Source organism: Pezoporus occidentalis, unplaced genomic scaffold (assembly GCF_034315485.1).
Source record: "Pezoporus occidentalis ecotype Australia unplaced genomic scaffold, CSIRO_AGI_Poc_V1 ctg218, whole genome shotgun sequence".
Classification (NCBI taxonomy): Eukaryota; Metazoa; Chordata; class Aves; order Psittaciformes; family Psittacidae; genus Pezoporus; species Pezoporus occidentalis.
Window position 1 is genome coordinate 344,035 of NW_026914051.1, and position 27,805 is coordinate 371,839.

General features: G+C 37.4%; 1 protein-coding gene across 2 annotated transcripts in view; it reads left to right on the top strand.

Annotated features, from left to right (window-relative positions):
- Positions 1–27,805, top strand: part of EDIL3 (EGF like repeats and discoidin domains 3) — a 274,356-nt gene that overhangs the window by 92,884 nt on the left and 153,667 nt on the right. The window contains exons 3-4 of one of the 2 annotated variants that reach the window (XM_062619997.1): positions 2,838–2,867; positions 26,723–26,851. In XM_062619997.1, the coding sequence (XP_062475981.1) occupies positions 2,838–2,867; positions 26,723–26,851 (159 nt within the window). The remainder of the gene's footprint in view (positions 1–2,837; positions 2,868–26,722; positions 26,852–27,805) is intronic. The other variant, XM_062619998.1, reaches the window with a different exon arrangement.

Consider the following 27,805-nt stretch of genomic DNA (forward strand, 5'->3'; position numbering starts at 1 on the left):
TTATTTTTAAACATGGTTTATCAAGCTACGGTGGATGAAAGCAGACCTGGCACATATAGCAAGAGATTAAGTTAACTTCATTAAAAAAAAAATGCATAAAGTACAAACAAATTTATAATTTCATTTTCAAATATATTTTTAATATGAATCTTCAATTTCTGCCCAGGGTTAAGAAATAGATTATTGACAAGTAGAACTAGGTCTTTTGCATTTCACAAAAGCATTACTCACTAACTCAGACAAAAAATTAACGCAGTCTATTCCTGAAAGAGCCTAAATCAACAATTGAATAGTCAAAATTAATTAGATAAACATAAAACTAACCTTATTGACATAGCTGTCTTGCAACTTGAATGATTTGTTTCAGTGGAGCTTCAGCTGTCCTCTTTTATTTAGATGTGTCCCTAAGTGCAGAGTGGTCCCACTGGACAATCATCACCAGAGTGATGACACGACCCAGTTGTAAATTGCTGATGCTAGTATTCACTCCAATAATTAAGATTATTATTCAAATTGCAGTCAGAAAAAAAAACAACCCCATTCCTTGAATGAATATTCTTTGTATATTTGGACAATTTTGATAAACCAATCTCAATGTACAGTCAGTAGTACTTTAATTATCTGTTGCTCAAGCAGCAAGCAGCATTTGAGCTTGGCAGTTAATAGAGATTTGGGGCATTTGTAAAATTTAATGACTTCTAACTAACTTTCATGTTCTGTTCTGTTGGCGTAGTTCTCTGTTACTGGTACTTTGAGAAACTACAGCATGCCTCTGATTTACTTCTGATACTGTTCTTAAGATTTAAATAGTTTCTTTTTTGTGGAATTAGCTGTCATGTTATTGAACTAATGATGGATCTGATTAGTCAAATTTAAAAACAATAGGATGGGATTTTCCCTTCTTTCCTTCATTGCCTTGAAATTCTGTACTGTTTCAAACACATTTTACTTAAATCTGGTAATTGTACAGTAAAAGAACATGTTATTGTAAACTAAAAGCTTGATGTGATCTCTGTGTATATTCACCTCAAAATTGATCAATCTAGGTTCATAATACACATCTAGACACTAAATGAAGAGTTACAAAAGAGAAGATTTAGCCTGTTAAGTACCTTGTTTAGGCCATTTTAGATAATTCATTTAATAATGTAGCCTTCTTAAGTGTTTATCTGAACACAAAGTTATATAAATAAAAATTACCCATTTGCCTCAGGAAACTTTAGTTAGAGACAAGATGCTTGACTGATACTTCAAATAGTAATTCATTATTTTCTATTGATTGGATCTGACAGCCCCCAAAACAACACCATTCTACTCTGCAATTAGGAATAACTGATGTGTCTATGTTAACTGTCACATACAGTTGCATATAGAATATTGTACTGAATTAATCAATGTCTGTACATGGTCTTAAATGCAGTTTGTGTCTGACAAACTTTCACTAAAAAGAGGAAAGACCATCCTTTTGCGTCCCTAATTTCTCCCAGCGTAATACATGGAGTGATAGTTAAGGCAAAGAAGTCAACTCACCAAGCACTGATCTTTGAGAAAATATTTGAAATCTGTATCCATGCCAAGCACAGACTCTGAAGCCATCGCTGCTTAATAGCCATGGCAAACGTGAAGTTACCATGTTAGGACTGTTGTTTGTATGGAACTGATTCTACAAGAAATCAAACAGCAGCTTCAATTTCAGCTGGTGGAAAAGACTCCTGAAAAGAGAAAAAGTAAAAGTATGGATACATGTGTTTAATATTTTAAGAGGGTCTCTACATCACATTTGTGGAGAGTCCTCTAAGACTTCTAAGTGCTTTCACAGTATCCAGGTGAGAAACACTTCATAGCTACGTTTTCTGTCATTGAAAACTTCGCAAGACTGTGAGAAGACCATTTTTATGATGCATGTGTATATAAAACATACTGACTGGAAGGAGAAAAAGAACTAAATCACTAATGTACCTTTAAAATACAGTTTTACTGTGCATACATCTGTTTCTTTCTTTTGAATGTACAAATAATAGTGTACAGTGAGAGGTGCTTTCTGATGTTAGCTAAAGGTGATTTAATGGTTATCTGTCACCAAAAGAGAAAGGTTATAGGATAAAGATAAAGATTTTTATTGCTTTCCTCAGACAATAAATATCTGGAATAGAAAGTCCAGTGGGCAACTGCCCCCACCCTAATCCTACCCAAAACCAAACCCCCAAACTGCATTTTCTCCTTTACTACTTAATTTCAGGATCATTCATTCATTACTGCCAGCACCAAGTTGTGAAGAAACTGAAGGGAACAGAAGGGGTGGAGGATGGAGAGAGGGGAAAAAAGAAAAAATATGCACTGTGACTCTCGTTAATTGCTAATCAGCAGCTTTCATTAGTTAACCAAATAGCTGGGTCCAGCATTTGATTTTTTAGGAGGCTTTACCTTTAGAGCAGCTCCTGTTTAGTACTGCAACAATTCTGGCTATGAACTTGACTGCAGGGAAGTTGTCTGAAACTCCTCTGTTGACCATTGTTATTGTCTTATTGGCCCTATCCTACTAGTTAAATTAGAGGGGGAGGTTAAGAGTGTAACATTACAAATGCAAGTGTAATGAAATGTAAGTGAAAATCCTAACTCATTTTGTCTTCGTTCTCCGCTAAGGTGAAGCATCTCTTACTCAAGTTCATCAAATGATAATGAAGTTTTTCATGATGTCTTATTGCTTGTGTATTAAGAGAATGTAAATAACAATGACTGTATACATTTCTTCATCTGTATTTTTCTCTCTCTCCTTTATCTTCCCTTCCCTTTTCCTGTCCCTACCTTCACCCTATCCCCACCACCTTTTTGCACAGCCTCCATTGAAGAGGAACCAACTTCAACAGGTATAAATACTTTATGATTGCATATGCATCATGGTAACTGTTTCTTGAGAACTACCCTTTTTAAAGCTCATTTTAACCAGGTTTATTTTGTGTATAACACACACTAAATATCCATATCAGTGATGGGTTCTTTTCTCTTCTGTCTGCTTCTCTTCCTATTGTCTTTTCTTCCTTCAATTTGGAGTCAGTAGGAATTATAGTAGTATCCACTAGTAGTTAAAAAATCTTCTTTGCCACATTTTCCATCCTTTTTGCTTCTTGCTTCATTAAGCTGGCACACCAGGGTTCACACAACAAACTAGGACAGAACCAAAAAGAAGCTCAGAATGTGTTTGTGCTAGTTCTTTACCTGTCTTTATGCTAGTGAAGCTCAACCATCTGCATGACCCACAGAACTAGTGTCCATAAAGGCTGTGCAGCCTCAGAACAGCAGTGAAGGAAAAGAAGGGCAGCAGGTGCAGAAGCATCCTCCTCAAAGAAAATATTCTGGAAATTATGGCATGGATATCTGCTCAGTGACCTTTTATTTCCATTGACAAGACTGCCAAGTAGTGAGAATGGTTAGCAACACAGTCATAAAAATTAGTTTAGGAGCTTCCCAGGAGACATAAACATGTAGTGTTTATTCTATTGCAAAGATTAACTATTTCTAATTAATTGGCAATCCATTATCTTAGGAGTATTTAAGAAAAAGAAGACAACGTACTAAAGAAGAATGGCACTAAACGGCTTAACATATTTGAAATGGCATTGAGTTGTATAAACTCAGTGAGCTAAAACAGTAGATAAATAGGGAGTAACTTTATAGTGGCTTGTTAAAAGAAGTAAAGGCCTCCAGAGGACCAGAGAAGAAAAAGCAGGGAAAGTGAACAAAGAAAGGAAGATAGCAAGGAAGGACTGAACACTGTTTACAGCACCAACCTACAGCTTGCAAGCAATATAAATTTTTAGGGTACAGTGGAGAATAATAAATTAAAGGATGGAGAACAAAGCCAAATGTAAGGGAGAGAGAATGGCTAAGACTGTCACTGAACAGAGAAAGAAGCAAAAGGGAGCTTTTAACACGAAGACTGTAGTAGAATAGGCAGAAAGCATGACTGAGATGAGAAAAAACACTGTGAAACCGTGAAAGGAAGAGTTTGGGAAAGAACTGTAGAATACTAACACACCTTTTGAGGAATATATATTTAATTATTAATCATTAGCCTTCAACTATCCGTTTCTTGAGAGATCTGTCAGTCTTTAAATTTTCATGGAAAATAGCTTAAAAGAAGCCTATTGCAGCTGTTCAACAGAAATGTCAGTTGCGAAAGGAATTTTTTTTTACATAGGAAAGTAAAAAGGCACCCCTTTTTCCTTTTATGGAATTGGTCTAAGTATACAGATTATGTAGAGATTAGAGGCATATATGAATACATTGCCATAATGTTCAAGACAATCTTGCTGTGGTTGTGTATTGTAAAACCATCATTCCTGTTGCAACCAGTGAAGTATCTCATGAAGATGTGGCCTTCCTCTTTGCATTTTGAACGTCATTGCCATTTTTGTGAAAGCTGGTAACTGTGAGCTGACCAAGCTAACCAGATACATCAGCTGAAAATTTATAAAAGAAGGGAAGTGGAATTTATAAGCTAACCACATGGGCTTCCCTACAGATTTCTGTTACCAGCTGAAATTTCAGCAGTTTTACAAAAGCCTACAGCTTCTATATTCAGTTCCTCAGAAGCCCTTGCCTTTTGGAGTGCCAGATGACATTGTTTGTTTGCTCTTCTATTCATTTAAATGTATTGGGTTTAGTCACTTCTGACTGCTTTGTTTGACTCTGCCCTAGTGTCACTACTTTACTTCTCAGCATAATTCTTGTGTTCAGCAAAGTTCAACCAGTAGTTTATGATGAATGTCTTTTGAGCTTTGCTTCATCACAGAATATTCCTAAATGTTCACCCTTTCCTTGAATTCACCTACTATCAATGACATATTTTAACAGCAGTATTTTTTAAAATACTTTCCCCCAATACATGAACAGATATATTTCAAACTCAAGTAATTTACTTATTTGTGGTTGTTTGAATGAGCTGCACCTCATTTCATTACTTTTTCTGACATGGATTTTAGTGTTTCAGGGTTTGTTGATGTTATAAAAATTTAGCCTTGGCCATGATCTGATTTAATCATTTTATTACAATTGATTAATATCAAGAGGCAATAAGCAAGCAGCGCTGGGTGTGCGGGGAGTCTCCGCTCTGCCAACGATGCACACCGGGGTTTTTGGAGTACAGTCTCTTATACTTCTCGGTCCAGGGTTTCAGTTCCTGGTTCTGAGTTTCAGCCAATCCTGTTGTCGTCTTTGCCCGAAACTCGATGTGGCTTCTTTTCATTTGTTTCTGTCCCGTTGCTGGGGTCTTCTCTCCAGGTAAAGAAACATAGTGAAACTTCTCGGTAATGCATTAACAGAAAGATGTTTATCACAAGCTTAACCACAATCTTAGACCCGTATATTTAACAGGATGTGTCTCCTTGGTTACCTACCCCCCTTAAAGCATTCAAGCAGCTAAACAAAGCTAAAAGCGTTCCTTATTGTTTTAACAGTCTAAATGATTAAAGAGGGGACTAGCTTATTCCCATGTTTCTTCTTCTTTCCCATCATTACATTGACAGCAACATTTATTATAATCAAGGTCGTTTTTATACATTCCACACATGGTACACCGGTCACAGATGCATTGGTAACAACGATTTCTAAGTTCTTGACACGAATCATTCTCATATTCTTTACATTGGTATCTGAAATTGTGCCACAATTATTTATGCAGTGTAACTTTCTGTGTGGAAGCTCTTAATGGAACAACTGGTGATATTTTCATCTTAGGTATTCCATGAAAGGATGCTGTTTGCATTAGGAATATACATTTGGGAGTTCAACTGATACAGCAATGCAGATAGATAGATATTGCCACACAGACAAAGCAGCAGCTAGAAGTACAAAAACATACAGCACCAGAATATTTTTGTTCTTTGATTTGTACAGATGAACAAATGCCTTTGGCATAAATGGTACATGGTGGATTTAGAATACGAGACCAAACAAGTATTTGTAAATATTTGTGAGGATAAGTCTCAAATGCTCAGAAATTATGGTACAAGGAAACATGACTAAATACCCACAAAAGCAAGTGAATTAATGTAACTGTAATACTTTCTGTTATTTAATCTGTTTTTGGGACGTTGATACTTCACGTGATTAGATTCTTTGGGAATTACTTTTGAAACAATTATTTTCTTGGGAACAGTTTTGATTAAAGCTTTTTGCAGGAATTAATTTGACTAAACATCTTCAGGCACATAACTTTTTTTTTTTTTCTTTTTTTTTTTCTTTTTTTTTTCCTATTAAAATGGAACTTTCCACCTTTGGGAAAACAATTCTAGCCTCTGCCTTAAGCAGCAAACTTTGGATCTTCTGCGGGGTATTAATAGCGCATAACCTAGCTCTACAGTTGCATGAAATGTGACTGTGATCAAAATGATCTGCATGGAAGTACAGACACCATTTCTTAGAAATTCCATAAAATGAAACAGTAATTCTCTGCACATAGCTTATTTTATGTCTTCCTCAGCAAAGCAGTGAAGTACCTAGTTAGTATTTTAATAGTCTGAGCATAATACATCTGTTTTCTTCAGTACATCTATTGTCTTCATGAGCATGTGTTTAAGCACATTTGTTAGATTGGAGCTTAAATTAGCTGCAGTGAAAGTGCAGCCCAGAAGCACAATATAAATACTAACAGTAAAGTGCCGTACCTTGCTCCTGGGGGAGTCGAAATCAAAACCAGATTGTTGCATTAAGAGTGCAAAAAAAAAGTTTTGGATTTAGTGATGAAGGGCATGCATGTAAAAATGAAGTTATTTTTATAGTCTTTGTTATAAAGATACTAATGCTCTAGCCCTTCCAGAGGAAAATCTTTTAATAAAGTGCAGTTGTTCTTTACCCAACATTAATTTATATTTTAAAATTTAACAGTGATACCGTCTTTTCAGATGCTTTATAATTTATACTTCCTATTGATTTTGCCGTAAGATGTGACCAGATGTTGTTTTGAGAGTTGCAGGTTAGTGCATTCTTATGGGATTGTTTCAATGCAACTGTTCTCTCAGCTTGTACTGATATTCACAAAGCTGTGGGTTCTGCTTAAAACAGATACTTCTTCCTCAGAGTGGAAAGACAGTCACACCATTTGAGAGATGCAGAGGTGCTGGGAAATAGATAGAAACTGCATCCAAAGCCCCATGCAGTTAAATAGAGCCTTTCACAGTAATTTCAGTGGGATGTGCCTTGCATAGGCAGAAAGCAAGTTCTGTCAGCTAGCAGATTTTGCTCTTTTCCAAAAAAAGCAGCAGACTTCCTCCAGTTTGTGACATTTATCTTAGTGGAGGATAAATAACCTCCTTATTCTAGTGCTTATCTGGTAGTGTTGGGGAGGAGGTGTGCACACGCTTTCAGCTGCGAGGCCCAAAAGACAACTCTTAGCATACAAAATCATTAGAAATACATCATGATTGTCTTCTAAACACTTTGAGATAAGAAACTGCATTTAGTGTAACAGTTGTGGAGTGGGAATGAGAAGATTAATTGGAGGGCAATGTAGTAATTTTCCAAATAATAGGTATTAAACAATATAAGGTAGAATCATAGAATAATACTTAGGGTTGGAAAGGACCTTAAGATCATCTAGTTCCAACCCCCTTGCCATGGGCAGGGACACCTCACACTAAAACGTGTCACCCAAGGCTCTGTCCGACCTGGCCTTGAGCACTGCCAGGGATGGAGCATTCACAACTTCCCTGGGAAACCCATTCCAGTGCCTCACCACCCTCACAGTAAAGAATTTCTTCCTTATATTCAATCTAAACTTCCTCCATTTAAGTTTTAACCCATTACCCCTTGTCCTGTCACTATAGTCCCTAACAAAGAGTCCCTCTCCAGCATCCCTATAGCCCCATTCAGATACTGGAAGGCTGCTATGAGGTCTCCACACACCTTTCTCTTCTCCAGGCTGAACAGCCCCAACTTTCTCAGCCTGTCTTCATACGGGAGGTGCTCCAGCCCCTGATCATCCTTGTGGCCCTTCTCTGGACTTGTTCCTCCAGTTCCATGTCCTTTTTATGTTGAGGACACCAGAACTGCACACAATACTCCAGGTGAGGTCTCACAGGAGCAGAGTAGAAGGGCAGGATCACCTCGTTCGACCTGCTGGTCACGCTCGTTTTGATGCAGCCCAGGATATGGTTTGCTTTCTGGGCTGCAAGCATGCATTGAAGCTGGCTCATGTTCATTTTCTCATCACCCAACACCCCCAAGTCCTTCTCTGCAGGGCTGCTCTGAATCTCTTCTCTGCCCAACCTGTAGCTGTGCCTGGGATTGCTCCGACCCAGGTGTAGGACCTTGCACTTTGCTTTGTTGAATGTCATATCAGCCCACCTCATAAGCGTGTCAAGGTCCCTCTGGATGGCATTCCTTCCCTCCAGCGTATCAACTGAACCACACAGCTTGGTGTCATCAGCAAACTTGCTGAGGGCGCACTCAATCTCACTGTCCATGTCAGCGACAAAGATGTTAAACAAGACCGGTCCCAACATCGATCCCTGAGGGACACCACTCGTTACTGGTCTCCAGCCGGACATTGAGCCATTGACCATAACTCTTTGTGTACAACCATCCAGCCAGTTCTTTATCCACCGAGTGGTCCACCTATCAAATTGATGTCTCTTCAATTTAGAGACAAGGATGTCATGCAGGACAGTGTCAGATGCTTTGCACAAGTCCAGGTAGGTGACGTCAACTGCTCTACCCCTGTCCATCAGTTCCATAGCCCCATCATAGAAGGCCACCAAATTGGTCAGGCAGGATTTCCTCTTAGTGAAGCCATGCTGGCTGTCACCAAGCGCCTTCTTGATTTTCATGTGCCTTAGCATGCCTTCCAGGAGAATCTGCTCCAAGCTTTTGCCAGGCACAGAGGTGACACTGACTGGTCTGTAATTCCCCGGGTCATCCATTTTCCCCTTCTTGAAAATGGGGCTTATATTTCCCTTTTTCCAGTCATCGGGAACTTCACCTGACTGCCATGATTTTTCAAATACGATGGACAGTGGCTTAGCAACTTCATTTGCCAGCTCCTTCAGAACCCGCATATGGATTTCATCAGGTCCCATTGACTTGTGTGCGTTCAGGTTCTTAAGGTGGTCTCAGACCAGATCCTCTCCTACAGTGGACCCAAGGTCTTCATTTTCACAGTCCCTGTGTCTGCCTTCCAAGACTTGGGTGGTTTGCTCAGAGCCTTTGCCAGTGAAGACCGAGGCAAAGAAGTCATTCAGAACCTCAGCCTTCTCCAAATCCTGTGTAGCCAGTTCTTCTGATATCTTCCAGAGAGGGCCTATATTGTCCCTCATCTGTCTTTTATTTGCAGTGTACCTATAGAATCCCTTCCTGTTATCTTTAACATCCCTAGCCAATAGGTAAAATAATAGGTAGAATAAACTGCAGCTGATACATTAATTTCATGAAGGTCATAAACGCAGTTTGAATTTTTTATGAACATTATAAACTTCTAATTGACCTGTGATCAGGATCAAAACTAGAATTTCTTTTTCTATTCAACTGGTAAAACAATACTATTTCCCATGCTCTGCTCTTTGAGATAAAGTCTAGCTTCCCTACCAGTGCCTTCTGTGAGTAACCTCAGAAGTAAAGTTACTAAAATTTTGCTCTTACCATTATAACCACTAGGTTGAGGATGAATTATCGTGAAATAGTAAATGCACTTTGAGTATTTCTCTATAGAAATGATATTACATGGGGGTTCCTTCATTTTCAGAACGCTTTAGTGGAATGAATTGTAATTATAACTCATTAATCATATTTCATACAGGACAAGGCATGCTTATTTTTTGCATGCTTTTTATCTGGAGTTAAACCAAGGAGTTTTTCAAGTGGTCCTTAAAGTTTCAATAAGGAAGCTACTTCTGCATAAGCATTGATCTAGATCTCTTTTTCCATTCCAGTTAAATACATATGATTTTATGCTGTCATAGACATCTAAACACTCACTTTTGAGCCATTTCTGCCTATCCATTTATTTTGAGTTTCCGATCAGTCAAGTGGTTTTACCAGAAGCTCAAGCAACCTGTTAAAGCAAGCTAGGAAAATCTCTGGACAACTGTCTTGAAGACTTGTTTCCATGTTTCTTACCCCATCTACACATGTGGTGTGAGTCTTCTGAAGCCGATTATGGAACTAGGAGGAAGTTGCTTTGTTGCAAATTGGTTTAAAGTTTGATCTATCAACTTCTTGTTGGATGTCCTGCTTTTTGAATCTTAGGATCTTCAGAAATGTTTCCCCATGATTTTATGTACTCCATCTGCTTTCCTCAAGAAGTCTGGAATAATTTTTAAAGATATCAGAGAATAATTCTTCTGAGACATGATGAGACAGAGTACAGCATAATGTGTCACTTTGTTCATTGCCTTTACACTGTGAGTTTGACAGAAATAATAAATACCTGCCCTTTGATATCATCGTTAACTGAAGCCATTTCTTCCCTTTGTCACTGGTGGGGTTTTTTTAAGGCTAGTATTTTAGGTAACTGGCATTTGTGTCTTCATATTCCATCTGTATAAAATACAGACTTTCAGGAAAATAAAAGCTTTTTTACAGTTTGAATTTAATATTGTTTTAATGAAATTTAGTTGTTGAAGAGACTCAATATACAGGAATTTCTTCTTCAAAGACATTAGTGAAAAGTAATCCATACAACAACCTTGTGGCACAGTCTGTACATGTACAGGCAGCTGCATTGTCTTAATGAGATTAATATTTACATAGGAATTATCCTTATATACTAACTGTATTATGTTTGCCTTAAGAATACTTAACTGATTGTAGATATGAAATTGGATTTCTCAAAGTGTATCTCTTCCTGAAAATAATGCCCTATTGGCCTTCTACAGATTGAAAAAAGTGAAATTGTAACTGCTTTGATGAGTATCAGAAAGGAAAAAAAAAAATCTACCTAGTTTATTGAAATTAAACTTTCCAAAGCATTCATGAGATATTTAATCTGCTTACTCTGTCAAGCTCAGAACCTGAAAGCTGCATTGAGTCCAGTCTCAAAGTCTTCAATTTGTTGCCTGCTGTACAGCAGCATCCAAAGTGGTGCAGTTTTGTGATAGGATGCTCTCAGCTATCTTTTGGGGCACAATAATTTTGCTGTGGTACACAAAGCTATTCTGTTTCATATATTTCTAAGAGGAAAAGTGTCTTTCTATATTATTCTAAGGGAAAGGATTTGCCATTCCCCCAGGGTTTATAACAGTGATTGACTGTCTTGCTTAACTTGGTTTATGCATCTGTAACAATTCCTTTTCATTTTCTTCTTGAAATGTATATTCTGTTTTTCAGTTCCTGAAGCTAACTTGTTAATTGCTTTCCCATATATTCCAAGCAAAGTATAGACAATATAAGAACATTATATAAAGGTTATATTGAACTATTCTGGTGGAAATTAGGATTATGCAATAAAAATACATGTATATGCTGTTTGGCACTGAAGGCTGTCGCAGTAGGCTGTCATATTTAAAAGCAGAACTCTTGCTTGGATCAAAGATTAAAGGAAGTGAAAATTAATTAGTATCTTCAGCCTATCCTTTCGTGAATGTTTGTCCATATATCATAAAAATAACTAATTTTGGCAAAATCACTCACTTCAGGATTAGACAAAAAGGGTGCTAGGAGGTTGAGACTAGCCTGCAGTGCTGGAAACTGAGAAACTCATACATGTGCATTTTTCCATAGTCTGCATAGTTTTAGAGAGTGATTTTTGCCCTCAGTATGCAAAATTCACCCCAGACTACAGATACAAGGGCCTACCGTGATGCTGGAGAGGGACTCTTCATCAGGGACTGTAGTGGTAAGACAAGGTGCAATGGGTTCAAGCTTAAACAGGGGAGATTTAGGTTAGATATAAGGAAGAAATTCTTTACTATGAGAGCGGTGAAGCACTAGAATGGGTTGCCCAGGGAGTTGTGAATGCTCCATCCCTGGCGGTGTTCAAGGCCAGGTTGATGGGGCTTGAAGCAACCTGGTCTAATGGAAGGTGTCCTTGCCTGTTTTGCGGGACTTGGAACTAGATGATCTCGAAGTCCTTTCCAACCCAAACCATTCTCTGACTCTGTACTGTCCCCTAAGCTAGCTGTTGCTTTACATCACACACATTTTCTTTTGGCTGCTTATCACCTCTCACTTGAACTTTGAGACAGAAGTTTTCCAGCCAGGCATCTGCCTCAGGCTGAACTGAGCTCAAACTCTTTCACTGTTTCTTAGAAAGAGGTTAAGAAAAAAAGGTGTGTTGCTCCCCCTTTTGATTCTCAAAGCTGTGCTACTGAGAAACCTTTCTGCTCCAGTACTTTGGAGCTGGGACATGCAATTTCACAGTGTAGTTTCAGAGGTTGCTTTTATTACTGCCATGGAAAAGTCCACAGAGTCACCCAAGGAAGTAGGCTTAGTTCACGCTCAATTAGCAGAGGCAGCTCCTAACTTAACAGAGTTGAGAAGTCTACTACGGGGAAACCAGCAGTGCATACCACTGAATAGCAACCATAGCAACTATAAATGCAACTACCAGTGCATTTCTGTAGCAAGAAGAGCAGGGAGCAGAACAGATGTTGCTCTGGAAGGGAAACACAACACCTTTGTCTCAGGCTGCAGCATTATCAGCATGATATTGGTACCAGGTGTGTATCTAGGGTAGCTTTACTTGAGTGCTTTTCTGTCTGAGAAGGCCAAGAGGCTTTGCAGGTGGCTAGACCTTTCTTGAACAGATACAAAAAGCAGAACTAGGAGTTAAGACAGGGTTATGTGAGTAAAACAGTCAATTATTATTATTATAGAATCACAGAATGATTTGGATTGGAAGGAAACTTAAAACTCATACAGTTCCAATCCCATGCCATGGGCAGAAACATCTTCCACTAGACCGGGTTGCTCCAAGCTCCTTCCAGCCTGGGCTTGAACACTGCCAGGGCCTCACCGCCCTCACAAGGAAGAACTTCTGCTTAAGACCTCATCTCAGTCTCCTCTCTTCCAGTTACATTGCTTCATCCTCTGAAGATGGAGCAAGAACAAACAAGATGAAGAAGAACAAGCTTCATGTTCTTGTTGCTCCAAGGATCTTGGTCAACTCTTGCTCTTTGAGATCTCCGTGTTTCCAAGAAGTAGTGCAGAGGCATGGGAGAAAGTATGGCAAAAGGATAAGCGTGGTAGAGAGCAGATGACAAAATTCTCTTCTATTAGAGCAGACAGAATTTCGTCTGAGGAGTGATGAAACTGAGTTGAAAGATTGCTGAGGGAGAAGGTAGTTGACAGGCAAAGAAATGAGATTAATGAATTGCACATTGGCACAGAATAGGTGGGTCTACACATGCACACAGAGGGAAAGGCTGCAGTGGGAATCACCTGCGTTGGGTTGGCTGCTGTTGGAAGAGTTGTTTCCTTCACGCAGGCCATTTGTTTCTGATTCCTTCTTCCAGCCTACTCATGCTTTCCTTTCTGCTTGTGCTAGCAACTGTAAAGATACGTGCTGGTCTGCATCAGGTGGCTGTTACAGCTGGAAGTAGCCTCTTCCCTGATGCAGTTTCCCTGATAGTTTGTGTTCATTTGGTTCTGCTTCATGAGTGGCAAGTGTGCTGTCAGTGGGACGGGGAAGTTCGTGGAAACAGGTAGCGAAAGCTAAAGCCGTCACCTTTGGCGAGACACTGTAATTAAATTCAATTCTAGCAGTCAAAGATTCTCATACAGGTATTACATGTGTGGAAAGGGGTGAAATTCGCCAAATACTAATGAAAGCAAAACAAGCAGGTGTAGTGGTTAGCTGAGGATTTGGAAGCAGCTTAACAAGCCTGAAGAAAAGGACTCTGTTCAAAAAGGGGGTTATCACAAAGAGGGTTATTTTGTTCTCATTTTGGTTTTAAACTGTCTTATAAACATCTTTAAAGCATTGGATTGACTGTAAAAGCATAAAAGTACAGAGGAAGACATTTTACTCATTTTCTGTTCAGTGCAGATTTAAGTGGGTTTTAGTTACACATTCATTTGGGATGCTAAAAAAGTATTGAAAAATGACCTATTTGCAGAGTGGCTAGTGCATGACGGCAAAGTTAAGGACTATAAAGTAAGTGTGCTCTTAAACATGCTAAGTAGATTTACATGGACAGTGAATCAGACCCTTCCATGATAGACATTCTAACCAAAATAATATTTGTTAGGGCAGGGTTTTCGGGGAGTGGTACGCATTATGATGCCATTTCTTGCATAGATGTGAAATTGACATTCTCACTGGTGGCAGTTGTGCATTTGGCACTACGTTTTGACAGGACTGTCTGGACAATGGTTTTCTTGGACAGCAGTCTTTTTTGACAGTATGGGCAGATGTAATCTTATTCTGCTTGCCACATCAGAGTCCAACCTAGGTTGATCTTTGCAGTCAAATAAAAGAAACACAAACCTGTAGAAGACAAGTCATCCCAGAAAATTAGATGTTTAAAGCAAAGACAGGAGTTATTCTCTACTTAATACAAAAACAGTGCACATGGTTAATGTCACTTAGGAAGAAACTCTGAGTTTACGTAAATTGCTATTTCTGTTTATGCAGGAAGGACCCAGAAGTGGATCTCAAAATTTTGTAGCCCAGTATCGTGCTGTGTATGCACATATGAGTATGCATATGTTTATGATTTTTCCCTGAGGTTTTTAGGAGCTTGACTTTAATAAAGCTGATGATTTGTTATGTTTATAATTTGTTTATATATGTTTATAATCTTCATACTCATCCTTTCAGGATACACATTTAGCACATTAAATGTTTTGGGCTTCAAAGATCTTGAGCCTACAAAAAGCTACGTCCATGTATTAACTGTACTGATGCAAGTTTCTGAGATTAGGCTGCATGTACTTATATTTATAAATATATAAATAAGAGTGGCTTAATGAGGTTTCCTGAAATCTAATGATCTTTGAGGTGGAAGTTGTACACTCTTGGTGCTGACTACCTCAACACAACATTTGTAGATTCTGAGCAAAATTAAGCAATGTGAATCTTGAAAGTACCCTGTCCCATTGATATGATTGTAGTGCTACAGTGCCACGTTGGAAGAAGGGTGCCATAAAAGTCTTACTTTGAGAATATAGTAAAAGGAATAGATAAATAAATAATAGAGAAATTAATCAGGTTACAAAGGAATGGAAAGGTGTAAGTATTGCAAGCTCATACCGTGCGGTGTCCAGTCCTAGGGTTGTTGAGAGCAACGAGCAAGAGACGGAAGATAAGCAAAAAAGAATATTTTAAGATTAAAACCAAGAAAAAATTTCGTGTATGTTATTGTTATTGCTCCCCATGTTGCAGTGTTTAACAGCAGGATAAATGGGGAATATCCCTTTCTAATAACTTTGTTGGAATGACTGTATAGCATAATCTCTTAATTTCACAAATTGGCTGACATGCTAAACAGCCAAGGAAAACCTTTAATGATAGATTCAATCATATGCCTTGTACAATTGTTTTTCTAGTAACTTTTCTTATGACTTCATATCTCTTGTTCTTAAATAAACATATTTCTTTTATCCATAGCTCTTGTTTCAAAAAGCAAGGAAATGAACAAAAATCTACTCTGATTACCATATTGCAGAACAAAAAAAGGTGTTAATTTTTACAACCAGAATTCTTGTTCTACCTTTTCAGTAATTCATATTCTATTATGTCAGGCATTTAAAGAATGTGCATATGTGCCTAAGCTTAAACAGGTTGGATAGCTGCTAAAGCAAGTAAGGAGAAATTGCCAAGGAAAGCTCTCTGGCACGTGGTGAAGCAACACAGAGCATGGCTGAACTGAGACAATATGATAATTCTGTTAAATTCAGGTTCCTGTGTGACCCATTTTATAATCAGGGGAAGATGTGATGCTGAGGATTATTTTCTTATATAGGTACACAGATTGCAGGGAGACTATAACAAGGAAAGGTTTGTATATGCAGGTCGCATATTTTATTGAACTGGCTGATCAATGATTTCATCAATGATTTTCATCAATTGACAGGCAGTCAGACAAGTGAGCGCTTAATGTCTGAAACAGCAGTATTTTATCCATCAACATCATCAATGTGCATACCATTACACTGCAGTGGATTTGAGTGCATCAAAGCTCAGGAAGTGTTAAAACTGACATGTAATGGAATTATCTGCTAATGGAATTAAGTGTCCTGGAGGACCAAGAGCAGGGTTTAAAATAGAGCTAAGGTAGGTTGTTTTCATCCATCTGGTTTTTCTTATTATCAGTCTGTCGCATCAGCTTCTGATCTGATGCCCAGTTCCATCCAAATGAGTTTCTTCCGGCATCACACTGTTTACTATTCTTCTTCCTAGTAACAAATAAAAAAGCCTGCTATCCCAAACTGTCTTGTCTCTGGCTTCAGTCAGTACTATTTGCCAGTAACAGATCAGTTAGCTGGACTTTCTGAGTAGATGTATCATTGAGGTGTTGAGAAGATCTTTCAGTCTACCCTAGCTTGAATGGGGAAAAAATGTTGAGAAGGAAGATTTGACATTTATATTTTAATAAACAGCCACAGATAGCCTGCCATTAATGTTGACCAAAACTAAGCAGCCCTCCTTAAAATGTATCATTGAAGTAACATTACTGATAAAATCACAGTGTAGTTCTTATCATAAAGGGAACATAAATTGTTTTAGGGGCATAGAAATATCAAGCAAAGGCTTAACTGAGTTTACTCAGCAATGTGAGGATTTCTGCATGTATGCAGCAACTTCTAAGACTCTTTCTTGAAATAGCAACACTTAATTCACATCAGCTCATTCATCGTTGCTCTTACAGATTGACTTTCCGTAAGCTGATGGCTATTTGCAAGAAGCAAGACCTACCTTTTTCTTTTGTTTTAGAAATCTAGTAGATTCTTTTTTGTTGTATATTGTTTTGAACCCTAACATCAGTTTAACTGATTTAACCATCAATTAAAATGCATTTTAATTTTTTCTCACATAAGTCTTTTAGCTAAATGTTATTTTACCTCAGAGCATGAATATCAACTATTAAGCTTAAAGAATGACATGTAGTGTGCATCTATTTTCTGCTGTGTTGCATAATCTTAATTATACAATTATAGTATTTCAAAATATTCTTCTGGAAACAGCTTTTTTTTTCCCCTTTTTTTTTTCCACTTATATAAAACTGTTGATTTCAGTACTACTCCTTATGGGTAAATATTATGTGACTTCAAAATTCTGGCAAAAAACATTTACATAAAATCTATAGTACTGTACAGTAATAAGCTGCCAAATGAAAACTATCATTGTGTCTGGAAATCAGTAAAATTGTGGAAGCTCTCACAGTCCAGTCCAGAAGTGCATAATTATTACTTATTCAAGACACAACTTCCACTGGCTCTCATGGGGAGCTGTGGTTGTAAGATAACTGTTCTGTTAAAAATAACATGCTCCTTTGAATGTCTAATTGTCTATTAAAAAAAAAAAAAGTGAAAATAGATTGTACTTTTATATACCTCAGAAGTTATTTGAAAATACTTGGAATTCCAGAAGTTTTATTGAAATGGCTAGCTACAATGAACAAGCCATAACTCAAGAAAAAAAGATGTCTGTATAAGGGTTTATATATTCAATTGGCCTGCAGTACCATATTTGAACATTTACTTGCAAAGCACAAATTAACACTTGGCGGCAATTTTACAAGTCTTTGTTACAGTTATTGATGAATTTTGTTACCTGGAAGCTTTCCATAGTATTTTGTCATGTTAAAACTGCAGAGCAGTACTTATTTATTAATATATACTAATGGAAAGAGTGACACTATTTCAATAACAGATTCTTAATCTTTCCATAGTGACCTGGAATTTCTCAATTTTCTTTTTTAATCCAGTGCCCTAGACAAGAAAACTGTTCTATTATTTTTTTTTCTGCAGAACAGAAATACTGGGCATTTTTTGAAACAAAATGCAGTCTGTGGTCCTGTCGGTTTAGTGTTCTGCTTTAGCCTCCCTTAAGTAGAGACAGGGACAGAAGGTATCATGTAGCATATTTGTCATTAAGTCTTGTTTCTGTCTAAATTTCTGGTAGCAAAATACAAGCAGTATGTTATAATTTCATAATAAATTCAAATAATTTGCTTCAAAGTGTTTAAGTCATGTAACTAGCGACAGACTAAGTGAAAGTTCACATTACATTAGTGAAGTAGTGGGCTTGTTTTCATAGCGTATGCTATTGGTCTTATTCCCTGTCATTCAGAACCTAACTGCAGCATCCACATTTTTCAACCAGACAACCTTCTTTGTGCCTGACTCCATTCTGTCAACAGATGACTAATATTATAGATTCCCTTTCAGGAATCATATCAAGCTACCGATTAGACAAGTTTGGAAAAAGAATATTGACATGCACACAGGTCATCTATCCAGACATGAGGGGGAGTTAATTATGTCTAATTCACACCCTCAAGTCACTTAGATAGATATGGCCATCATTATGCCTGTGCACAGATCTGTGGATCTCGCAAACCAGAGGAAAGCTGGATGTGTCTGATGACCTACCCATAACACAGCTTTATGGTAGACAATAGAAAAAAAGTATGTAGCTCCAGAGGAAGTCTGCCAAGACATTCCCTAAAGGGGTATAGTTGTGGCATCAGCAGTACTGCGTCTTATGCCCCAGCCCTTCAGGCTGTGCTGAAGTCAGAATTTATCTGTGCAATGAGCTGTACTTAACACCTGCATTGTGTATAATAGTACAAAAAGGAGTTCTAAGTTAAAGCATTATTTATTAGAAAAGACTGATCTCCAGTATTGCTGTGTAGGACTTACTTAATTACCATTACCCACCAAAATATGTCAGTATTTTCATCCATGTACAACTAACTCCATGTTAATCACATCAATCAAGGGCAATTAATTTGTATTTGTGCTATGGATGTAGCTGGTGCAAAGGCAGCAGATATCCAGTGACTACTATGTATCTTAAAGAGCGTATAACTGCAAACACAGGTTGTGATTTTACATTTGTGTGGTTTGCAGTTTGTGTTTTTCTGAGTTGTCAAGAGAACAGTATGAGGCAGGAATTGGGTATGAGGAAGAAACAGAATGATGATCTAGGTACAAAAGGAGTAAGAGTTGGAGATAGTGACAGGATCTAGAACTCAAAAGGATTTAGGATAGGGTACATGAAATCTGAAGAGTTTGATGACATCTGGGAAAGTACAGTGAGGAAAGGTTATATTTCCTCTGTTCTGCATTAAAAAGGGAAATAAATGACTGGAGTGTTAAGTCTTGGTTATTTCCCTTAATTTCTACTTTGTACAACTTTATGGCTTTTTGGTCAATAGGTATACTTCACATTTAGTTATTCTCTTTCATCCCTTTTTAATAATATTTTGTGTCCTAAGGATACCCACCCTCTGAGATTCTCTTCTGCTGTTTCCATGTCATTAATGCAACACTAAGTAGTTAGGACCTGACTCATACAAATATGAGTAGCACAAGTTTAGGCTGTTGCATTTTTTTTGTTTCCCACTGGAATGCTCAGCAAGAAGACTAACTGGATTTTAATCTATTTGCTGTTATAATTAAAGTTCACATAATCTTTTCAGGTTTTTTTTTCCATTTTCCAGTTATTAGTTGAACACAGTGAAAAAGGATGAGAGGTTCTGAACGCTGGCAGTGAAACATGAAAGCTGTCATCTTTACATACGATGACAGGAGCTGCAATAATAAAAATAGAAATTCCAGTTGGCAGTGATATTCGACATTAGGCACCAAATTATGTATAGTTTCCTTATTGATGGGTGTATTCTAATTAAGCAACAGACCAATGCAGTTAAAACAGAAATGGATTTGTTTCAGCTCTGTAGAGAATGGATTTGGATAGTTTATTTTAATACGGACTCTGTAGACATCAGTTTTGTCGGAACTGCACTTTTGAACTGAATCTTTTGAACATCCCAGTCTATAATAATTCCCTGAATATTTTAACATACAAAATTCTCCAAGCCCTTGTAGTTATTCAGCAAAATTTTTACAAAATGCAAAATTCTCTGTGTTCACAGATCTTTTTCTGTTTGATGTGAACTGGAATCAACTGAAAAAAAAGAGATTTGGAAAATATTTCTGACATAAGTTGGAAAATTAACCTAGATTTTACAATGATACAGAGTAGATCACAAAAAAAGGGGTATAGCAAGCAAGTCTCCACACTTGGGTCAGCAAGAATGAGGGAAGTCAATAACAGAAACATTGTCGTATAGGAGAAAAAGAATTATGCCAATGCCTGAGATAAAATTAGAGGAAGAGAAGTAAAAGGCCCTGAACCTGGATTTTCTGTAGTAAAAGCAGGTGTTTGAAAGGTTGTGCAGAGATGCAGAACAGGTCTCACATTAATTTGATATGGTAGGTTTATGAGATAACCAGTGGGCTATATTCAGATATATCCTGTGGGCTTGATTCAGAATCATATGTGTAAGTGGCAAAGGATATGAAGAGCTGCGTAACAGCATTGAAAATGAAGAAAGAAAATACTCAAGCTTGGAAGCTGAGGAGTATGAGGAGCAATAATGAGAGAGAACTTGGGGGAAATGTCCTGTAGTACATTGAACAGTTTCTCCAGCTTTTGGAGCATTTTGAGGCCTCACCCTGTGAGGGTCATCACTACATTGCCTATTACATTGGCCATGCCTCAAATTTGAGTATAATCTGTCATTCACAGTTAAGGTGAAGCTTAAGACTGTGTATTAAGGAAAGGCACTCTATAGTCATCAAGTTTAAATAACACCTACTCAGAAAATACCTTAGTTCCTTAGTTAGAAAGAGGTTGGGAGATGGCTGGAGAAACAGTTTACATTTCTTTTCTGTAAAAGAAATCCATGGAGTAGAATTAGATGGAAATGTACAGAAATAACCTTAAGCATTTTGCAGTCAAGGGGTGAATCTATCTTTTGCTTCATCCAGCTGGAGACACCTTGATCATTATCATCAGCACACTCCATTTGCTGCATTAAAAACAAGGTAAATATTTAATCACTGTGCAATTAAGTCTGGATCAGTGCCATTAGTTTATAATGAAATAAAGTTAGATAGAGTCTAATACAGTACTAATTTACTTATGAGCCAGGCTGAACAGATTTATTTATTTTTTTAAAGCTGATATTTTGAGACTGTTAATGAAAAGGAGGTGTAACTAATTATTTTTACTACTTTTGCTCATTAACTGGAATAATATATAACAATTGGTTACTATTATCAATATTCCACATAAACTATGAATTATGTTCTTCAGTGCCTGTTCTTCATTTAAACTATTCAAATAAATACAAAGATGGAGGTATAATAAGTATTTGTTGTTACAAAATTCATTTGTATCCTAACAGCAAAATGTTATCAACAGTGGCAAATTAAAAAGGGAATTTATATGAAATTTATTGGTCTGTAGGTGCTGTTGTGGTTTGGTTTGTGTTTTTTTTCTCTCTTCTACAAATATTCAAGTATGCTGGGCAAGTAAGAATTTCTTCTTACGCTTTGGAAGACTTGAAGGATGAGGTAGTTCAAAATACATTGTTTGACTTCTGTGGGTATTGGTTAAACTAAATGACTCCTTTATTTATTTTGAGCCTTATCATGATGCGCCATTATAATGGGGTTTGAACCCTAAAATGTTAGAAAAATATTCCCTGGGAGGGTGCTGAGGCCCTGCCACAGGTTGCCCAGAGAAGCTGTGGCTGCCTCATCCCTGGCAGGGTTCAAGGCCAGATTGGATGGGGCTTGGAGCAACCTGGTCTAGTGGAAGGTGGCACTGCCTGTGGCAGGGGTTGGAACTGAGTGAGCTTTAAGGTCCCTTCCAACCCAAACCAGTCTGGAATTTTAGGATTCTTTTATGCAGATTTTGAATACAGAGTGACATTTAAGGGGGGGTGGAAAATATGAGTAAGAAAGAGCAAAAGCAGAACTACATTGCATTCGTTCTTTACTGAAAATGCTTCATACTTAAGTACAGAATGACCATATTGACTAGCCGACACCATTTTCATTGTTACAGCCCCTTGTGGCAAAAGGTCGATAGCACATATGCTGTAATAGCTATCTTCAGATGTCCTCAAACAGTGCAATGGAAAACAGGCAGCTAAGAAGTAGCTGTAGTTTCAAGTATGGAACAACTACATCAAAAGTGTTCTTGGAAAATGGTAGTTTTCTTCTAAATACAGGTGAAATCTACAAAATACTTGAGTTGAACCTTAACCACAAAGGTGGTGCATAGCTCGAAGTAGGCGTACTAGTGAGATCTGACTCCCTGCGCTGCATTGCTGTAATGGGTATGTCATACTTGTGTGCTTGAACCTATAGTTAGGCCAAGATATGAGTATGCATTTTGGTATGATTTAATGATACCCAGAACTCAGCAAATGCAGGATCGTTTCTGTCAGGTTGTTAAAATGGTCTCTGAAGTATCCCACACAGACACACAGATAGGGACATTCAAAACCAGCCTCTGACAGGTGAGCCCTACACAATCATATTAAATTAATAGCCAAAGTAGTAAATGTGAGGAACATCAGAGACCCTCAGAAGCTTTTGTCATATTCCTGCCCTTTTTGTGCAATAAACTAGCTTTCTATCAGAACCTGTAGGGGCATTCCTGCTGGATCTGAATGCTCATTTGTGTGTCTCTATGGAAGACAGTCTCTTTCAAATAGAATTATATTTTACTTTAGATTTTTGTATGTCAAACTTTGAAAACTGTAAGCTCACCTCCTTCATCATAGGAAGCTTATACATTCTGCTGGCTCCAGCAGCAAGGAGATTAATTCATCTCTTCCTGTAAAGTTGAAAGAAGTCATACGTGCCACTGTCTTCTTCTGCACATATTCATTTCGAAATATAAAAGCTCTTGCTAAATGAGCTCTGTCACACCTTATTTTGAAGACCTTGCTTTGACAAAGGACATGTCAAAAGTATTATGTATTATCGAAACATGGGTGGAGGGAGGACTTCAAACTCCTGATGTCGAAACTGTGTGAGGGATCTCTGATGAAGTTTCCAACATACCAGAGAGGAAAAACACTGTATTCGACTGACATTCATGTAGAGCCAAGAGGTACTTAAGAAAAGCTAGTGATGTGAAGGCAAGCACCTAGGGATTATTTTACTTTTACAATTAAATATAAAATAATTTTATACTTTTTATTAGTTTGCTGTTAACTCCAGTCTTTATTTTGATGGGATTTGGAGCTTACTGTGTCATCAGAGTATTATTATCTGTTTAGTCCTACTTCAGTAATACTCCACAAAATAAATGAAGCAGTCAACTTTGTAGCTAACAGTATCTTCATCTTGGTGTATTTCAAGGTCAATATCTAATTCAGAATTTTTCATTAAAATTACATTATTTCTACATGAAGAGAAGATGGATAGAGAGATAGATACCATCAAAAGTGCTAACATTCATATTACACTGTCTCTGATTTTATGTTTAGCAAATGTGATTATTTGGCGTGTGTCACTCCAGTGGAGTACATTTTTCTTTTTTTCCTCGCTTAACATTTTTCATATTCCTCATTTAATCTTGTCTTATTATGAAATTATGGGCTTTGATTTTTGGTCATCTTCTTTCAGCAGAGAAGCAAGCATACTTTTGAGTCTGAGGAATCAGACTTTGAGGAAGATGTGACTGTTGTAGAGTTCGTGTTTAACTACATCATTTTTAACTGCCTCATATTTTTTAATGTCTTTCCCAACAAAGCATCTGCAGATTTTATATTTGGAAAAAAAAAAACAAAAACTCTTTGGTGGAGGCTTGAGAAATATGTTGGGGGTTTTGGGGTGGGTTTTGTTTTTTTTTTTTGGGGGGTGGGTTTGTTTTTTTTTGTGTGTTTGTTGTTTTTTGTTTGTTTGGTTGGTTTGTTTTGTTTTTTTTTTATTTTGATGCATCCTGAACACTTAGAGGGGACAGTAATTAGTGCCGTACCTCACATGTACAGATACAAACACATGCAGAAATTACATTCTTATTGATGAAATGATGCTTTCTTTGCTTTCCAGGCTTTTCTTGCTATAGGCAAACTAATGTTTCTTGGAAATATTTAATTACAACTTCAGTATTTCACTATACAAGATTTTATTTTTACGAAGTTTAACTTGACTTCACTTATCAAAAAAGTAAACAAATAACAGGGTTCTGCCTTGAGCCCCTTTGCAACTCTACTGAGGATGCTTTTTTTTGATCTGTCCATCTATGAAGTCTCCAAGATCTCTAGTAAAAGCACTTAAACAAATTAAAACCTGCTGTGCTTTAACTTAATCTTCAATATGTTTTTCAAAACCAGCATAGGATTACAATTGAATAATAGATTGACATGTTTTGGACTATACTGATTATATTGGCTAATACGACTGTAACTGCACAAAGAAGAACTCAAAAGAGCAGCAAAAGGAATAGATCTATTACTGGGAATGCACAATTAATCTTGTTGATGTTATTTTATATGAGCATGGATAAAAATGCCTGGAAAGTGTGCCATTGAATTCTACTGCTCATTAATATTGATCAAGTGTTGCTGTTCTCTTTGTGTTGGAAGCCATTTAAAGATTACCTACAAAAGTATTACAGTGCTATTGATTTAGAAAACCAAATCCCTGAAAAACCATTGTTTTTTGAAAACTGGTTGACAAGTTTGGATTTTTATTTTTTTTGGTAAAGAAGGATGGTTTTGAACTTGCTGCTATAGATCCGAGTAATCGAGAATATTAATTAGATTGTCAGGAGATTAATTATCCAGCATTCAATGCAATGTTATTTAAATATGCCTATGGAAGTTAGTTGGGGCTTTTCATCGTCTGGCAAAAGCGCCAAATCTTATGTACTATTTTTTTATTCTTAAATGCTATGACAGCAGGATTAGGGCCCAAATCCTTCAAGACACTCAAACGTGTATAGTTTGAATTAGGGATCAGATAGACTCAGTAAAAAAAGGGAAAAAAAGGAACCACATGCTTGAAGGTTCATGCAGTTTAAATATCCTGAAGATGTGCGAACTCAGAGTATGGTCCTCTGGAGAACTAGGAGAAACAAGGCATGATAATACAGGCTTTTTAAAGTTTCAATCATTCATTCTTTTAGAATGCAGATTAGTCTAACTGATGTCCTTTTTTAGGAAATTAATGCTAACTAATGAAAATTAGATGTTGTTAGTAGCTTCAGCGCATTTATTTAGGATGTTTCATTGCTTCATTCAATCTTCCTGATTTTTTAATTTTTCACTAATTGCATTTAGAATAAGCTGCTGTATATTCACATCTTTTATTTATTGCATCCATTGAGACATATCCTACGTTTAATAATGTACAGAAGCATAACTTTTGTGGGATTATGTCCTGAAATAGACTGACATAAGTTTTAATAGAAATGTGCACATGGGTAGTTTCTCAAATTGCTATAACCACCGGGGCAATTATAACTAGGGAATGTGTTCTGATATCCTTGTCATTCTGTTAATTTTTATCTTTTTCGAATTAATCTTTTCTTAGAGAGTGCAGCTTTCACTAATGTGATGTTCTGAATGCTGTTGCTCTGAGCATCTGTCAAAGCTTGGGTTTGTAATTGAAAACAAACTAATAGGCAGAGCCTCAGAAACATTAACCTTATAGCTATTTTAAGTTGAAATCATTCAATTCCCAGTGCTGATTTTCTATAAATTATGCTGTGGAAAGAAGTTATTTTCTGTTCAGTTTTTTTGTTGTTTGTGGTGTTCGGGCTTTGTTGTTTTTTTTTTTTTTTAATTCAGTTTTAAATGAGTGAATAATTATCACATTGCACTTCAATAAGCAAAGAATACTTTTCTGTGTACATGGCAGAAGTTGCAAATAACGTACTTTATGCTGAATTCGTGAATCTTTTCACACACAAACTTGCACGTGAGGCTTACCAGTCAGTGATCATCTGTTCTTTAAAGTGAGACTGAAAAAGAAAAATTATAAAAATACTAAGGTATGTTACAGGTAATATTAGTAAGATAATAAGATGTAAAAGGCTTTAATATACATGCCACTAAATGAATAAACTTTAGATCTCAATTCAAAAACTTCTGTTACTTAAAGGTATGTATGGTCATTTCAAACCTATCAAATTAGATCTTCCTGCTGAAATTTTTGGTATCCTAGCATGCAGTTAGTTAAAAAAAAAATTAAAAAAAATGTAAGAAGACCTTTTTTGAAGTCAGCTTGAAGTGAGTATGTTAAAAGGCACTCAATGGAAATGGAATAGTTAGTTTAGTAGCTGCTAACTGCTGGCCCAGATAAAAAAAGCTTTTGTTCATAAAGTCACCCAAACACATAGCAAAGATCTCCTCAGACTACTAACTTGACATGTAGTGATTATTGAGGCATATTGTACATGTCCCACTGTACATGATAGGCACATTTTATTAATACATTATTTCCTCAGTGGTATAGAAGTTAGAATGCTTGTTATCCTTAATAGGAGAGCAAGATTTAGCTTCTCTATCTCCTGTCTTCTCTTGTATTAAAAAATAATATTATGATTAATGAGTAGTGACATGCTTCATATTTTTTCTTGTTCACAAAAAATCCTTGCTTGCAAGCTGTCCAAAATAAGTGAATGGTGTTTCTTAGCAGGTTGGTAGAATATAGGATTTTACATCAGGGATTTTATTTCTTTAATGAAAGTATGTAAATGACGGAAATTATTATGGTTGTTATTATATATATATACTTCTCTTTTTTTCAGGACCCTGCCTTCCTAATCCATGTCATAATGGTGGGATCTGTGAAATTAGTGAAGCGTACCGAGGTGACACATTCAAAGGATATGTCTGTAAATGTCCACAGGGATTTAATGGGATTCACTGCCAGCACAGTAAGTTCCACACAGTAACTTTCATTGTATTTATAAATAGCAGCCTTTTTATTCCTTGCAATGTTGAGGGTTGGTATTGGATCTGTTTTTTAAAAGAATATTAGTCTTTGGCCTTTGTATTACGTGTGGTGTTTTATATTATGAATGAGATAATACTTACTTAAATTTCCCCTGCTTAAGCTTTAACCTGTTACTCCTTGTCCTATCACTACAGTCCCTAATGAAGAGTCCCTCCCCAGCATCCTTAGAGGCCCCCTTCAGATACTGGAAGGCTGCTATGAGGTCTCCATGCAGCCTTCTCTTCTCCAGGTTGAACAGCCCCAACATTCTCAGCCTATCTTCATATGGGAGGTGCTCCAGCCCCTGATCATTCTTGCGGCCCTCCCCTGGAATTGTTCCATGTCCTTTTTATGTTGAGGACACCAGAACTTCACACAATACTCCAAGTGAGGTCTCACAAGAGCAGAGTAGAGGGGCAGGATCACCTCCTTCGACCTGCTGGTCACGCTCCTTTTGATGCAGCCCAGGATACAGTTGGCTTTCTGGGCTGCGAGCACACACTGCTGGCTCATGTTCATTTTCTCATCAACCAACACCCCCAAGTCCTTCTCTGCAAAGGCTGCTCTGAATCTCTTCTCTGCCCAGCCTGTATCTGTGCCTGGGACTGCTCTGACCCAGGTGTAGGACCTTACACTTGGCATGGTTAAACTTGATGAGGTTGGCATCAGCCCACCTCACAAGCATGTCAAGGTCCCTCTGGATGGCATCCCTTCCCTCCAGTGTACCAACCGAACCACACAGCTTGGTGTCATCGGCAAACTTGCTGAGGGCGCACTCAATCCCACTATCCATGTCAGCGACAAAGATGTTGAACAAGACTGGTCCCAACACTGATCCCTGAGGGACACCACTCGTTACTGGTCCCCACCTGGACATTGAGCCATTGACCACAAC